Below are 18,177 nucleotides of genomic sequence, written 5' to 3'. Positions count from 1 at the left end.
TAGGAGGGTAGAGGAGGGGAGGGATTTTAACGGAGGGGAAGGGAGAGGAGATATTTTAATTAAAAGCGTGTTTGGTTCGCAAGGGGAGGAGAGAGATTTTAAAATTATTTTACTGTTTTACCCTTAAACTTGATTAAATAAGGATAATAAAGTAACAAAACAATAATGATGTAATCAATAACAACGCGATGTAGACGATCGAATAATGGATTAGTAACATGATTGTTACAAGTAGTAATAAAAGTTGTTACAAGCAAAAATTGTTAATAATATAGAATAAAAGTTGTTACAAGGATAATATAACCTAATAATAATAAAAGTTGTTACAAGATAATATAACCTATAAGCTAATAATAATATTTTTTTTTAAAGAACCTAATAATAATAATAATAATAATAATAATAATAATAATAATAATAATAATAATAATAATAGTAATAATAGTAATAATAATAATAATAATAATAATAATAATAATAATAATAATAATAAAAGTTTCAAGATAATATAACCTAATAATAATAAGTTTTCGCCCTCCAACTTTCACGAAGTTGAGATTTTTGCCCCCTAAGAAAAAAAACTACAAAACCGCCCCCAAAGTTTTGCATCTGTGGCAGTTTTGGCCCCAAGGTCAATTTTGACTCGGTCTACGCTGACGTTGCACCCTAAATGAGGTGCCATGTGTTTTTTTTTTTTTTTTTTGGCCTTGGGGGGCCAAAACTGCTACAGTTGCAAAACTTAGGGGGCGGTTTTGTAGTTTTTTTCTTATGGGCCAAAATCGAAACTTCGTGAAAGTTAGAGGGCGAAAACTGCTATTAAGCCTAATAATAAATGTTGTTATAAGGATAATATTGAGATTTTAAATTAATCTAAGAATAATTTTGATAGTGCAATAAAATTTGCTCCCCTCCTCTCCCCTTCTAAAAATTGAACCAAACACTTCAAATTAAAAATCTCCCCTCCCCTCCCCTCCAAAACTCTCGAACCAAACAGATCTTTAGGGAGAGGATAATGAAAGTTATATGTATAGATGTTTAAGACTTTTAAATTGTAACAAACTATTTTTTTATGGGTTAATTAAGTTTTTAGTCCCTATAAATATTCACAGTTTTGTTTTTAGTCCCTACAAAATAAAATCACACTTTTTAGTCCCTGTGACATTTTCCTTAAGCATTTTAGGGACTAAAAATGCTGATGGAAAAATTTTATAGGGACTAAAAATGTTGATGGAAAATTTTATAAGGACTAAAAATGCTGATGGAAAATTTTATAGGGACTAAAAAATGTAATTTTATTTTGTAGGGACTAAAAACAAAACTGTCAATATTTACAGGGACTAAAAACTTAATTAACCCTTTTTTTATTTAAAATTGTTATAAACTATGTTTATTTTTAACCAATAATATAATGACTATAATATACACTACCAAAAAAAATAATGACTGTAATATAAATTCTTATCTTTTTTAATAATTTTAACAATATAACATTATTATGAGAAAAATTTGTTTAAAGATATAATTGAAACAATGAATAAACTAACCTTACCCTCACGAAAATCATTAATTAACCTAACTACATCTTTCTGTTTCATTAAATGTTGGATTGATGCTCTTATCCTTGGCCACCAATTGGGCTCATATAGTTTTGAAACCCAAAAACGCACGCCTATAAATAAAGAGGAGAGTCTTTCAAAACTGAAATCACTCATTCAGAACAAGAGCTGCTTGAGAACAAAGGTATCACTCTATCGGAGTAATTAAGGAAACTAATTCATGCATTCATTGTTTCTCTTTGTTTTCTGTACTTTAATTCACATGTTAATCTTTGTATTCTTCTTCTTCTCCTTTATCTTATTTTATTGTTTGTGTTTGTTTGATCACTTTGGTTATTGGTCGTTAATTTTTGCTCCTGACATTAAAATATTGGTGTAAGTTTTAATCGAATTCACAACGCCCTTAATTTTAAATCTCTATTGTACTATATATGTTAGTTTAATCTGAAATCAACTTGTACAACGGATTTAGGCCCTCAAATTTTTATGCCTCACATTAGACCCCTAAATCTTTTTCGCTTTAAATATATTTTTGTGAGTCAAATTCTTTAAACATTTTTGCGCCTAAACTTATAGTTCAAGGTAGCAATTTTTTTGTGTTAACTTTCTCAGTTCAATGTTCAAAACCGTGAGTGATACCCATATTTAGTCTCATATTTAGTGTTTGACATGCCTCAAATAAAATTATACATTTAAATTTTTTAATTTTTATGTTTCTTTTTCAACATATTTAAAAGGCCTCAATTCAAATTCGCTTCAGGTCTACAAATGTCTTGGGCCGGTCTTGTGCATGAGAGGTTGAAGGAAGGAAAGGTTGAAGGAAGGAAACAGAGAAAAACGCACAAAACTAAAGAAATGGCAGAGAATCACTTGTACACTATTATAAAGGTGTTCTATGCTTGCTTCCCTAAATATGTTGTTTTGTTTGTGTCTTTAAAAACATGCTCTTGATTGCTCAATCAGATTGTATTTATATTGATATTTATTTATACTGATAACTTGACAAGATATTATAATACTTCTTAGGTGGTACGAGATGAAGACCTTGCAGAACAAATTGGAAATGATATATATTTTGATCTTGTAGACCTTGACAAAGTGAGGAGTTTCCGTGTTCAAAAGCAGACGTCGTTTAACGTTTTCAAGGTATCGTATCATCGTTACTCTCTTTGATTGGAAAATTTGAGAAAGACTTAATCTTTTTAATTGAGAATTGAAGTACAAACCCTAATGTGATTATATAGAGCACGCCTAATAAATAGTAAGGATTGAAGTGCATTAACTTGTGGTGCCACCTTTTTGTTGAGAGTCTCATATTGGATGGGATATGGCCTAAAAGTATGTTTATAAGTAGGAGACATCCTCCACCTTAGAATTCAATTTTATAAAGATGAGTTAGACCGAATATAAAAATCTAAGATGGTATCAGAGTCAATCCAAGATTTGGTGGGTCATTTGGTATCGGGCGACTTAGGTCATGCCTCAAATGTCTAGTCTTGAGTGTGAGGGTATGCGTAGAGTCCCACATTAGATATGGCTTAAAAATATGTTGATATGCATCTCTCACCTTACAAGCCAGTTTGGTTGTGAATTGATTAAGAGAAAAATCATTATTTTAGATGCATCTTCATAGGAAACAATTATTTTAAATACAATATAAAAATCACAATGCTCTAGTTGGAAGAAGAAAAACATACGTCACGTGAATCTTGTGGTTTTTATGCTTTCGTTTTGTAATTTATATTATAACTTATGAATAATGTGATGATTATTGCACCCATCTGTTATTTTCGTAAGTTGGATTTTTACGTTTGATTGATTTTATGTGATATGTAGGAAAATGTTGCTAAAGAGTTTGGCATACCAGCTCAATTCCAGCGCTTTTGGATATGGGAAAAGCGTGAAAACCATACATGTCGACCATCTCGGCTTTTGACACACATCGATGAAGCACAATCTGTAAATTCACGAGATTGCTTGAAACTTTTCAATAATGTTTTGCTCATATGCTTTAAGCTTCATAATTTATGACTTTTTGGATCCCATAGTTTTTTTTCTTCCTCTAAATGCTTGCGAGGGTGCTTAGTTTTTAGTGATTCATGTCTGCACAGCATACCAATTTCTCTATGATCTGTAGTTGTTCATTTTTTTTCCCATTTTGACTAAAATTGTAGGTTGGACAATTGAAAGAGCTTCACAAGGTTGACGAATTAAAACTGTTTCTGGAAGTGGAGCGTGGGCTGGTAACATTTATATTATGAAGTTGTATACTATTTTGATAGCATGAAACATCATTCAAACAGTCTTTTTGACAAACTTCATTATTATATAGGATTTATGTCCCACTGCACCACTCAATATCGGAGAGGATGGTATATTACTTTTCTTCAAGTTATATGATCCTGAAAGAGAGGAGCTACGGTACTCAATAATTTCTTTTGTGATTTTAACATATGTTGCAGTAAAAGGTGGACCTTAGTTGACATCAAATGTATTTCCGTTCTATGGCAGTTATGCTGGAAGGCTCTTTGTCGACTGTACTGATAAGCCATCAGAAATCTTAACGAAGTTAAATAAATTTGCTGGTTATGATCCTGATGAAGAGATCGAACTTTATGAGGTTGGTTTGCTTTGTCTGTCTGACTTACTAGTATTATTTACCTGCTGCCAAATTTCATAAAAATTTAAATTTGTATTGCATCCTTGCATCGTGTTCTTTGAAAATTTATCATTCGTATATGACTTGTCAGAACAGAAAGGGACTTTTCTAACAGCATCTTCAGTTTTTGAATCTAATGATCTGTAAAGGTGACTTTAATTATGTAGCTTCACTGAGTAAATTGTGCCTATTGTTGTGCAGGAAATTAGATTTGAACCAAAAGTCAAGTGTTTTCCTGTTGAGAAGAAATTAACATTTGAAGATAACGAGGTATAGTACATACCCGGTTGGCACATACTAAGAAATTAACATTTTAATTGGTTTTCTTATCGATTTATTTTTTTCAATGAATGCAGTTAGACAATGGTGATATTATATGCTTTCAAAAAGCTTCTGCTATAGATACCAAGAAACATATCCGCTATCCTAATGTTCTTTCATACATGGAATATGTGTACAATCGCCAGGTATTTTCTTTTTAAGGTTTAATAAATGCGATACGAAATGAAAGCTACCCATTTATTCTTATCCTGTTTCTAGGCTTATCTTGAACTGAATGTTGTTTCCTTGTTTAGGTTCCTTTTTGTCCCTCAGATATAGAATCCGAAGATGAAGCATCATTGGAAGAACAAAACGAAAACATTACAGATGAAGAAATGAATGATATGATAGACGAAGAAATTAATGATATGATAGACGAGGATGAGTTGTTAGATCTTGATGATATGGTAGATGTGGATGTCATTGGTGCAATCGACAAAGTTATATCGGAAGGGCTTTCTATTATTGACTTCAGATATCTGCAACTTGACCTCCCTGATCAACTTCTTCAGGAATTGAGGGATATCGCCTTTAAAAAAGACTTGGTTGTAAAATTTAAACTAGGTCTTGCACGTGAAGTAAACTTCAATGTAGTCAAGGATAAAATCGAAGCTAATGCTGACATGTTCTATTCTCGTGAATTAAAACAAGTTCGTGTTGTTGTTAACTTTCTCAACAAAATTGAGTGGAAGTTTGAGAAACTCGAAAAATTGCAAAAAGAGCGATACGCAGCTAAGAAGAGCACCGACCGGGATAATGAGGAATTGAAGGCGACAAGACAAAAAATATTGCTGTCAAAGACTTCCCTCGACATCCACCAAACAGAACTCAACTCTCTTGATACTCAGATTGCTGATCTTAAAGCCATGCTTGAAAAACTACAAGGGGACAGAGCCAAAATTGTTGAGATTGAAGCTCAAGAGAAAGCTAAGATCACAGCTCTTAACAAAGAAGTTAAATCAATTTTCCATCGCCTCGCTATTGATCAAGTCAAGTTGAAATTTGCTGATCAAATTCCGGAGCACGAAACTGAATTGGAAGGTCATGAGAAGGTCTACAAAACCTTGAGGGCAAACCCTCCATTTTGATTCATGTATTTGCTTGGCCTTTTTGGTCACAAACATTTTACTTCGATGCCACTTTAGCTTACCGTCATTCCATTTTAATATTATCAATCATGATTATTGTTATTCGTTACTTTACAGTACATGCAAGTAGTATTTTGATTTGATTCATAACTGGGGCCTAATCAAACATGGAGTATTTTGATCTAATATTAATAATCATGAATCTTTTTCGGACATAAACCCCATTTTGAATTCCTTTCCTTTGACCTTTTCTGTTTTTAATATAATTGCATTTGTTGTAGTTTCACCTTTCAAGTGGTTGAACCTATGAACAAGGTGATTTCCTTAAATATGGTTTACCGTTGGATTTCAACAATATATCAAATAAGGATAATATTGTTAAAGTCACTTAATGTTGTTTCTTATTTATGCAATATTGTTACTGTTAGGCTTTAGGCATTATGATGTAATGCCCCTTAATGTTATCTCTTATTCTATGCATTGTTAGTTGTTACCGTTAAACTTGGCAGATATAATGTAATGGTGCAGCAAGAGACAATAGGCTTGAATATATACAAGTATACAATACAATTTGAACTGTTTCAGATTTGTTGCATAATGTTGTTCTAGTTGTATTGCACCATAAAGATAAACAAGCTTCTTAGTTGCTTCTACAGAGATAACTTGCTGCGCAAGTTATCAAGTTAGTTGTAACTAACTATTTTAGAGTTAGTATAGAATATAGAACTTATAGAAGTTAGTTGTAACTTATAGAAGTTAGTTATGATCCATGTATGCATTCGTTCATTTTTCTGCTGCGATCTTCAAAGTTCATCACTTTTCTCGAATATTTCCTCGCGTTTTCTTGTTGATTTGATTGTGATTGTTGGTGAAGCTTAGTCTATCTTGAAAAATTAAGAGTAATTTACCCAATAATCAATGAAAATTAGTCTTATAAGTTAATTGTAAAGTAGTACCCAAAACTAGTTTTTACTCATGTGGTCAATTTTCATTGGTTATTTTTATTTTTTAAGAGGAAAATTGGACATGTTACATTGTTGGGTTAAATTGGTAACAAATCTTATAGCAATATCCATCCATCTACCAGCAAATGAGTGAAAAAGGAATATCATATGACGACAAAATCTTGAAACATGCAGGACTAATAATAACATTAATAATAGTAAAAAATAGTAAAAAAAAAATAGTAAAAAATAACAATTTTCTCTAAATATTTAACCAACTAAACCCAATAATTTCCATGGTAAATTCATCTAAACTTAGACCGACATATCAAGAGACATTATCCAAAAACCAAAATGAACACGCAAATTTTTTATAATTAGTTAACGTCTGAAAAACTAGCTATTTTTGTACCAAAAAATTATATCACACGAATTACTACTATGGTTGTCACAAATTTGAAGGTATTATTCGTATTTCATTGTACTACTTTCTGTAGAGTAGGTGAACTGCATTATCTCTATATACATGTATTCTAACCTACATTTTGCTTATGTGTCATCTTACCAATGCCCCCCTTTCTAACTATTTCCTTATATGCATTCTCTTTCATTCTAAGCTACACTTTGCTTATGTGTCACCTCACCAATACCTCATTTCTTATAATTTTTATTTCTTATATGCATTCTCTATATACATGTATTCTAACCTACATTTTTCTTATGTGTCACCTTACCAATGCCCCCCTTTCTAACTATTTCCTTATATGCATTCTCTCTCATTCTAAGCTACACTTTGCTTATGTGTCACCTCACCAATACCCCATTTCTTATAATTTTTATTTCTTATATGCATTCTCCTTGCTCTTTTTTTTATTCTATTTATTATTCATTATTTATTATTTTGTCTCCTGATATTGTCAGTTACACATACACAAAATATGTAGGCCAGAATATATATTGAGGTGTATATTAAACACTAAATATCTTTATTAGGTTTTTTTTTATTACTCAACTCCATGAATTTTTTGTAACTGCCAAAAATTAAGGATTTTTAAAGTCTCAATATGAAGGGTTTTGTGTCATTGAGTTAATATACAACAAGGGTTAAATGCTAGCTATTAGGATCGGATATATTTGGTTTTCTCTAAGTATGTAACTCCATCTTTCACATGAAAAGTTAACCAAATTTTAAGCTTCCCTTGCACATGCGTTTTTTTTTTTTGTTCATGTGGACATAATGATGGGATTTAACTAAATGTTAAAATCTTTTGGTCTTCAATTCTACATCTAATAAGTTTAATTCATAAGTCTGGGAATGTGAAAATGAAATGTCATCTTCTTCTAAAATCTAGCCATACTTGGTTCTCTTCTTCCTTTCTTTTATTTTTGTTCATGAATTTACTTTTTTTATCCATAAATGGTTGATATAATGCAAAATATAATATGTGAAATATCTAACCTATGTAGCTTTTTGTTGCTGGGATTGATACTTATTTTTCTGCAATCTTTTGATTTCAGCATTGGGCAATATAACTTTGGTTTTTGGTCATCATCACTTTCTTCAAGTAATTTTCGGGTGATACTCTTTAATTTTGTATTGTAATTTTTGTTTCTCTTTTTACTCTTTACGTATTCATTGGTTTTGTCACTGAATAGAGACTCAGATTACCCTATTTTATTTATATATTGATCAAATATTTAGTCCTAATTGTTTATTAATATAATGTTAGTTAGTCTAATTTGTTAGCCTTCATTGTTATTTTCTTTTATCACTCAACAGGGATATGACTATTTTTTTTCCTGTGAATGAGAAGGAGAGGATGCATCAGCTTCAACTTTTGGCTATAAAAAAAAAGGCAACTCATGTAAGTATATGGCTTTAACCATAATATTTGCTCAATCAACTAAAATTGATGAAATTACCAACTTCTATTTTCGTCAATAAAAATTGTTGAAGCTAAAATTGTTGAATTACCAACTTAGTTGCTCAATCAACTAAGTATATGTAACATTGACATCAATTTAATTAAAATTGTTGAAATCTGTGTTGCCACTATTTTACATGGTAAATAATATAGATAAGTTTAATTATTTGTATAGATAAAATTTAAATTTATTATTTTAATTTTATGAAGTTAGTTTATAGTCGTGCAATGCTATTTTCTATACTCTATTGTATATTCATTTTTACTCTTATATTCTCGTTATTTTTTATATATTTATCAATTGTTTGAAGCTAAATTAAAGATCTTTTTATTTATAATTTAATTAAGTTGATTTATTCAATTATCGTTCTCATTGTTTTCAAATTACATTTACTACATTGAAGATTCATTATGAATTGAGAGAAAATTGGGGTTTGAGGCATTCAAACAAAGGAGTACACTCAGAAGAATTTAGGCAATTATTTTTTTATGAATTTTAATTGATTAGTTTTAATCATGGGGTTTATGAATTTCTATGATCTACTTGGATGCAAGGGCAATGTTAAAACCATAGTAGAGAGATGAAATATTTTGAAGTTGTCACTACTCATGTGATTGGGTTGTATTTGTAACATAAGAACAATATTAATGTAACTCAACTTAAGGGTTGACCAAATAAATTCTCTTCATACCTTTATCATATATCATATGCCTAACAAGAATTGGTCGAGTAGAACTTTTTTTATGAATTTTAATTGATTAGTTTTAGTTATTTGGCCAAGATAAATGAATTTTAGTCTTTCAAAAGAAAGAATGTAAAATTCAGCCTATGATCTTACTTTTACGAATATGTCACTTTTGCCTTTCAACCTATGATTATTTTAAAGATTTATAGAATTGATTAATTCTCAATTTTATAACTATATAATATAATATGATTTCTTGCTGATTTATTAGTCACTACTTAATTCTCATATGAAGTGGCATTGTGATAATTTCTTCATTTAATAGTGTACTATGATTCTTATTATAAACAATTTATATGTTACTTCATTTGTTTTTTAATTAGTTAAGGTGATCACCATGAGGTTTGTTTTTATTATTAGTATATATGTGATTTTATTTTTAGTAAAAAAATGATTGCTAAAACAAATTAGTATATCTTTTATCTATCTATCTATACACTATAAACTAGAGTTATATATGAGCTAGAATTTTATGAAACACGAGTTATGTTTTGAATACTAAATGCAAACAAAATAAAATTGATTATACTGTTGTATGACCTCTTTAGATCACAGAATTTAGTCTTCCAAAGTAGTGATATTCGATCATCGTTTAACCTAATTTGCTTTCTTTAGAATTCAATGTATGTATATTGTTGATCTCTTTGACATCAAAAATCATATTGTTTGAAATCCACCGTGTTAAAAAAAATGGAACTTAACGAAAGAAAGAAGATGTTAAATGTTGTTAGCCGGCCTAAAAACCATGTTGTTATGAAGTGTTTGAATGAAACATATGAAAAAAGAGCTATTTAATTATTTTTTTTCAATGGGGTTATTTCAATTTTTCATAAAATAATTTAATTGACTCAACTTAGAATAAAAATTTGATGACATCAAAATAAAATTCACTATTTTTTCTTAAGGCTAAACTTAGATTACAATAAAAGGAAAATAACAAAACTACGAGGGGATAGAATAAACCCATGAAAACAAAGGAAACTAAAAGAAATCTTTATCGTAATCCACAATTTTTCATTGAATAAAAACATATATTGAAAAAGAAACTATGGCCTAAACTGCCCCAAATTATTCAACTACACTTCTATTGATTTTATATATAGGTTAATACAAAATATATGGCTCAAAAGTTGTTTTTATTTATCTCCTTATATTCTATATTCATTTGGTGGGGAAAGAAAGTTAAAGATATTTTTAATTCAACACACCTAAAAAAAAAAAGTTATTTCCAATAAAAAATATTAAAAAAATATATAATCAAACCCGTGCAACGCACGGGTTATATATCTAGTTTATGATGTAAAGTGTTTGTAGAAAAGTCATTTGCCTAACATGACCAAAAATAGGGCTGGACAGATTGGGCCGACCCGTCCAAAACCGGCCGGCCCGCGAACAAAAATGGGCAACGGGCGGGGCAAACCGGTTTGGCGGGTTCAGGCGGGTTACTGGTTCGGTTATGGTTGGTTAGTAGTGGACGAAAACGGATGCAAAGAAATGACCCGTCGGAACCCGTATACCGACCGAAGCTACAAATACTTACATCTATTTGCTTTTTCCTTGAGACCCACGTGCATATGTCAGATAACAACTTTATTTCTCCCTTTATCATATGTCATCACGTGTGTTGTCTATTTTACTATCACAAAGCTATTTATTTTTATTTTATGTTTTCTTTCTCACACAAACAACAAGTGCCATGGTCCTTGCATCTTATCTTTCAAAAAAATAAAATGGTACTGGCATCTTTTTCTCTCTCAAGAGTATGAGACCTACCCTTTCTCTTTTTTCTTCACAGTTCCAATTCTTCACAGTTCCAACGAAACAGAAACTCACCATTTCGTGAGAGGATCTTCTCATCCATCTATTCATGCACATCATTAAATCAGATCTCTTTTGGAAGAACTAAGAAGTGTTGGAACTAAAAGAAGCATCGCGAATTCCGATCTGCATAAGCAAAACTACAAGAAGCGTCATGAACTCTGAGTGTTGAATCTGATTTCTTCCCTTCTTGAATCTGATTTTATTAGATGTTTTTCCCTTTAATCTTAAACGCCGGTTCTTCTTCATTTGTTTTCAGCGTCAACTTTTTTTTCTTTCATATCTACAAACCGTGTAAACCGAACCGTTTATCCGAACAAACCGAAAAACCGCAAACCATCAAAACCGATCGGAAAAACGGACGAGTTTGGGGGTGGTTATAGCACCCGCGGTTCACGGCGGAATTGGGTTTTGGGCCCGGAAACCGGCCGAACCCGTCCGCTGTCCACCCCTAACCAAAAACAGGTAGGAGTCTGCTTCCCTTTTGTAAGACACGTTTCCCACTGTCTTATCCAATATTAACTTGTATCTCAAAAATTGTTAACTTTTCAATCAACTATATTACTTATTCAAATTTTAAAAATTAACTTCTTCTTTTTTTTGAATAAATTCAAATTTTAAAAATTTACTTATTGACAATTATTAATAAATATTCAAAAGTATTATATGTATAACTCCAAAAGTTTGTTCTAGTGATAAAACAACTGACCACCAAAGTCACGGGTTCAAGTCTGACTAAGTAAGGAGGTAAATGTAAATATATTCGTAAAAGTACATTTATATTGAGTAGTTAAATGGGATCATATCACATACTATATTTTCAAAACATATTTACTACTGATATATTTAAAGTGAAAACTCTCATATTCAGGTGTTTAATTTGGTCTTGTAAAAAAAAAGGTGTTTAATTGATTATGTATTCATAATACAATAATTTGGCGTTACACTACTTTTTATATTTCATTATTTTGAATTTTGAAATAGTTTTATTTACAAGAGTATCCGTATCAAATCAAACTCTACGTACCAAAAAATTCTTCTATTATTTAATATTTGATTTGATGCCTTTGTTTTATAGCCGCTGTTGTAATATATTGGTGCTTTATTTAAATAGACTGGTCATTCTAGGCTGCATTTTGCACTTTACTGAGGTATAATTCTTTAAGCTATTCATGAATCATGATGGAGTGATGCTGTATATTAGAGGTGCCCTAAATTCTAATTAAGGATATGGAAAGAAAACTCAGTTGGAGGTACTCTTACCAAGTCAAAAGTCAAACACAAAGGACACAACACGTCAACAATTTCATGCTTGTCGTAATGATGAACCCATGTAATCTTGCTTAATTACGTTCCATTTCTTTTCATATTTTCCGTCAACACCAAATCAAGTTTGTAAAAGAAATAATTATAATGCAAGACTATATATTTTAATAAGCCATAACTAAAAGAAATGGCTTTCTTCTATAAAAAAAAATGGCATATCAACGTACATTTTCCAACTGAGTAGGGAAAAAAAACATTTTTGAATTAGAATTTTATTTTTGAAGTAAATAAAGCAACATGATACTATATAATGAATCCTTTTTTGAGCTTAATTAAACAATAGGTTTAGTATTGTTCAAAAAAAAAAAAAAGGTTTAGTATGTACTTTGCATGGGTTGACGGTTGACAAATATATTGGGGTGGAAAAAATATTTTGTTTGGCTGAGAATAGAGATGTGTGTGATTGGACTTGGAGGTTAGGGTTACTTTAGGGGTAGAGTAGTTAGTGAATGAATGTGCTTCATATTTTTTTTTTTGAAGGAGAATGTGCTTCATTGTTGTCTAACAATTCTTTAGAGGCTAATGTAAAAGACTCTTGAAATTGGAATCTGATTATAAATAATGAGTATTCGATCATAGAAACATGTAAAGTTTTTTTTTTTTTTTTTTGAAGAATTTTGAAGAAGACATATCACCATATATTAATATACTTTGGAACAAACTTGAAAGTTTTATGCCTTAATTGCATTTTCATCCCCTAATTTCACCATTTTTTAAAATGGTTCCTTATACAATTTGACGATTTTTGTCCTTTTATCTAATATTTGGTCTAAAATATGATGATATAACATGTTTTAAATAAACTTTTTAAGATAATTTCTTGCAATTTTTTTGTGTTGATCTTTTCTCATCATCCGAACATATACAAGTTATTCAAAAACATATCATATCACCAATTTTTTTACCATTTTTATATTTATTAATTATTAATTTTCATAAGGTATAAGCACTTAGTCCTTCCTATTTGCCATTTAAATACTCTCTCTATACTCTACTACATGTGCTATACGTAAATTAAAAATGTATCAACAATTTTATCTTTTAAAATAACATTTATGCTTTTAAATCTACAAAAAATCTTTTAAAGGTGAAGAGAAATGGTATAAATATTTTTCAAAAAAAATAAAAGGCATATATATATATATATATATATATATATATAAATACTACTCATTATTCATGTTTTTTTTTTTTTGAAAGATACTCATTATTCATGTTAACTACCCAATAAAAACACTCACAGGCAAGTTTTTTTAAAAATAATTAAGCACCTTTATAATGGTCCTTTTCAATAATTCAAGGTTGCTTCACTTTATAAGAAATGAGAGGAATAAGAAAAATCATTTCAAACCTTTTTTACAGACCAAAAGATAAACAGAACTTTCAAAAACTACAAGCCCTAGAAAAAATAAATTGGTGCTTTTAATTCAAATTTTATATGTCAATTTTTCGTTTAATTGTATTGATTGTATGTATCATCCAAGCATAGCGAAAAGGATCGAGGAGTATGTGTATGTATGTACTCGTACGGGTTCATGAAATGAAATCTTTTCTTTTTCTTTCCATCAAATCAAACCAAATTAAACTGTCCTTTTATTAACGTATCTTTCAGTTCTGTGCTCTGTAGGGTCATTTTTGAATGTGTTATGATAGTTTAATCGGTGGTGGTCACTGATGGACTCGTACCCACCATACAAAAAGTCTTTGGTTTACCAACTTCTCTAAACTTTGATATATGACTATCTTATGAGAGATTATTATGTGCAACATTTGAGTTTATATCGACATAATGGCAATTACAAACACGTTAAAAGTTGCTTGTAAATTGTTTTTGGCAAATTTTAATAAGTTTTTCATTATAACTTATGAAAATAAACATCAAGAAAACGCTTTTATAAAAATAACTTATAATAAATATTTATTTTTGTTATAAAAAATATATCTTAATGAAAAATATCTTATACCTTAAATGAAAACATCTTATGTTGGAAAGTAGGGCTCAAAGTCATTTATCTCATCTCATCTCATCTCATAAATAAAAATGGACACAACGTTTTAACCAAGAACCTTAATACACTGGGTTTAGAAAATTTCTCACATATATAACATTCAACATCAATTATTTATCTCATATGAGACGCTTAATTTACTTACATTGAAACCCTATCAATCCTTCCCCTCAAATGTGAAATATCACTTTGTTGGAAAGTTTTGAGGAGCATTGTGAGATCAATGTTGACCACAAGAGATAAATAAACTATATTTTCACTCAAAATTTTAGATATTATATATGTGTTAAAGGAATGATGTGTCGGGTATATTTGCCAAGTTGAAAAAAAATTGATGACATAATTTTTTTATCTAGGCCAAATTAGTCCTTCCCGTTTTTTTATTTTATAGTACTTATTAGGGCCACAAACAAGAAGAATATTTTATACTTATTTAGGGCCAAATAAACTCCTACTAAAATATTTTATACTTATTTTCTCCATTAAATCCTAATTTTAGCCACTATCACACCTTAATTTTAAGTATGTCAAACACCTGCATATGTGATGATTCTAGGAGAGGTGACAAAGGCGGAAAGGTCAGACAAGGTGGCATTTCATTTTCTATGTCATGCTTTATCCCCTTCTCTCAATCTGAATAGCAAATGTTAATTAGATTAAAAAATTACGGTTAAATGAAGAAAGTGTGAATAAAATATTCAGAGATACTTTTTTTTATCCAAATTAGAGCTTGATTAATTTGAACCTTTTTTAAATGATATTTTAAAATTTAAAAAATGGGAGGGAAACTTTTTGACTAGAAAAAATGGAATATGCTTAACTTTTTTGAAGAAATTAAGCTAGCTCATCTAAATTGGTATCAGGAAGAATAGAACATGAGACCTTGAAGAGGAGCGCGCTTCAAAGTTTCAAGTCAACATCATTAGACCAATCCAAGTGGGTTGAAAATACTTAATATTACAAAGATTTAGCAACAAAACACAAGAATTGGTGTTAGCCATGGTTTTGACAATTGTGTGGATATGATTTATGTCAAAGGATAAAATTACAATTTTGGGTTTTCCTATTGTACAGTCAAGAAGATAGGCGGACCCATTGCATACTAGCAACGTAGGAGAAATAAGGGTCACACATTATATATCTCGGGAGAGCACGTATCCCAACCCAACGAGTTCTTGCTTCCATTATCCGAGAAAAACGATGTATGTGTTACAACTACTTGACCGAGTCATCTCTCCTTATAGGCACGTTGTTGCTGACTATGAGGGGTTGGCGAGGAAAAAGGATGGGTTGGCAGTACACGTGGGAAAACGCTTCCAAGACAGTTCCACCTTTTTATAGGTCACAACTAGTATAAGTGCCCGTTTGGTTCAGCTTTGAATATAATTGATTCTGAGAGAATTGATTCTGATAGAATTGATTCTGACAGAATTGATTCTGAGAGAATTGATTTATGTTTGGATACAATTATGTAGAATTGATTAAACAAAATGATTTATGTTTGGATGCAATTATGTAGAATTGCTTTTGAATGTATAATTACTAAAATAGACATAGCTAAATGAGAATTGATAAAGAATGAGAATTGATAAAGAGCAATAAAGTAAAATAACATGTTGTAATAATAAAATATACAAACCTATACACGTTGTTCAAGGAGAATTGATTCTAGAAAAGCTAGAAGCTAGGATTTGTAGCTTCATGGAGAATTGATTTTGGAGGATAAAAGCAATTCTGAAAAGCTGAACCAAACACGTTGTTTTTGGCTAGAATTGCTTTTGACACTGTAGAGAATTGATTTTGGGCTAGAATTGCTTCTCAGAAGCCAAACCAAACAGGCCCTAAGTAGAGGAATCAGAATTCTCCCATATTGTCACTTTTACGAGATAAATAGTATTATGCTTACGTCAAATACAATTATAGTAGTGTGTGTTTCTATTCTTGTTGTTCGTATGCCCCTCCCTTCGTAATGTATATCATTTGTGGAAAAAAAGAAGTTATGTCATCAATTTTTTCCAACTAGACAATTGTATTTGACACATCATCTCTTTAATCTAACACGTCACTAACACATCAATATGTCCCCTATATAAAATTGTAAAGATAGAATTTGAGTATTATTTTTTTTTGTAAAAGACTGAATTTAATCTTTGAAAAACATGATAGATCCGAATGAGTCTACAGAATAAATAAAAAATTGTAACCTTTCAACTCTTCCCCAATAAATGAGGTTTAAACGGGCCAACCCGTTTTGTAATCCTAGTGAAAGGAGTGGAATGCATACCATAACATGTTGACCGTCTCTTTTTTTCCCCCAATTTGATTTGACGTGAATGTGAAGGCACACTAAAGGGAACTAGAAGCGTGCCACAAACTTCGGGCAGCAATGAAAGGAAAAAACTAAAATAAAAGAAGGTGACGTGAAATCCCACTCAGCAACACATAGCCATGTATATAGGCGTGATTAGAAACAGCATAAATTCTTTCATAGGTATCGGTTGGAGAAAAATATTAAGATGAACACTCATATAATCATATCTACTAATTTTTATTTAAATTTATTTACAATATTTCATCCGAGGTTGATCTTGCACTATGATAGGAAATGTGAACCTACAATGTAGGACAACGACCTAAATTAGTTTTTGATGGTCTGACACATACAAACACTTCAATGTTCAAGTCACTAAGAGGCTAATGTGGACTAGGGAAACTCTTCACACACATGCATATATATGTTTTTTTTAACAACAACAAAAATGAATGCATATATGCTTTTTTTTCTTTTTCGTGACAAAATAGATGTATATATTTAATAATCATTAAGTAATATTAATGGAAAATGTTATTTATCTAGAAAAATAGCATCAAGAATTTTTCAAGACACATGTGGCAAGTTTTAATTGCATGATTTATTTGTTCACTTCCTATTTTTCAGCCACACCTCCTTGAATTGTGGTAAATAGTGCATTGTGATTGATTGTTTTTTATTCTTGAAGAATTCTTGATTTTTTTTTCTAGAGATATAACATTGCTCAATATTAATATATAATAGATAAACTTAGGTATACAATAAAGAACATAAAACTTGGGTCAAATTGTTTACATCAAATTTGTTATATTCTCCATTAAAAAGTTTTTATTTAACAGGCTAAATAACATATATATTGCTGAAAAGACATTCTATCTAGCACAAGGAGCGTTCAAACATAACGCAAATAATGTTAACAGTCTAAATATAATGGCACCAATGCCACAAAGCAAAAGTAGTTGTGACTGTTTTAATATGTCGAAAAAACCTAAGGCTATAACCTATTTTAAATAATTGGTACAAATAATATCAAGAACTTTTCTTCTGAGGAGAAATGAGAATTTGAGTGGTAGAACAGAAGCATACAAATACTTCGCACGTGCCATGCAACTGGTCAAATGCCGGTGCCATTCGTCTAACACGTGTAAGCCTAATCCTCCCAAATATACAAAAAAACAAAGTGTGTATAGTCGAAATTCTTGACTTACCCCACCCCCCTTGTTAACAACGTGATTACGACCCCTGTACACTATTTTTTTCTTCTTCTTTCTCTCTCATTCTCAAAAAAAATATCTTCAACAAGGGTCGTATGTATATATTCATAGTTATTTATGTATACATGAATGTGTTTTATCCTTTTATGATGATAAAAAAAATATCATCTAATTATATCTAATAATCTAGTATAAATGTATAATATGTTGTTTATGTCACGTCTATATATTCAAGGACCCCCATATATAAACTCTATATC

The 18,177-nt window shown here is 30.4% G+C and overlaps 1 protein-coding gene across 1 annotated transcript; it reads left to right on the top strand.

Annotated features, from left to right (window-relative positions):
* Positions 1 to 2,320: 2,320 nt before the first annotated feature.
* LOC146924864 (uncharacterized) lies at positions 2,321 to 5,726 on the top strand. The gene is made up of 9 exons (XM_085710968.1): positions 2,321 to 2,444; positions 2,583 to 2,702; positions 3,393 to 3,515; positions 3,731 to 3,799; positions 3,889 to 3,977; positions 4,068 to 4,176; positions 4,417 to 4,485; positions 4,572 to 4,682; positions 4,791 to 5,726. Exons 1-9 carry the CDS (start codon positions 2,325 to 2,327, stop codon positions 5,622 to 5,624), a joined length of 1,644 nt encoding a protein of 547 aa, XP_085567094.1. The 5' UTR covers positions 2,321 to 2,324; the 3' UTR covers positions 5,625 to 5,726.
* The last annotated feature ends 12,451 nt before the right edge of the window (positions 5,727 to 18,177 follow it).

This window comes from Medicago sativa, chromosome 5, assembly GCF_051527215.1.
Source record: "Medicago sativa cultivar Bolivia chromosome 5, Bolivia_mono, whole genome shotgun sequence".
NCBI classification, from domain to species: domain Eukaryota; kingdom Viridiplantae; phylum Streptophyta; class Magnoliopsida; order Fabales; family Fabaceae; genus Medicago; species Medicago sativa.
Note: the sequence above shows the minus strand (reverse complement) of the source record. Positions and strands in the feature narration are given on the sequence as shown.

Excerpts from the sequence above, each read along its gene's own strand:
- LOC146924864 (XM_085710968.1), top strand. The coding sequence starts at position 2,325 with ATGTCTTGGGCCGGTCTTGTGCATGAGAGGTTGAAGGAAGGAAAGGTT. Across the intron at positions 3,800-3,888 it reads TGGAAGTGGAGCGTGGGCTG|GATTTATGTCCCACTGCACC; the intron begins GTAACATTTATA and ends ATTATTATATAG. Across the intron at positions 4,683-4,790 it reads AATATGTGTACAATCGCCAG|GTTCCTTTTTGTCCCTCAGA; the intron begins GTATTTTCTTTT and ends TTCCTTGTTTAG.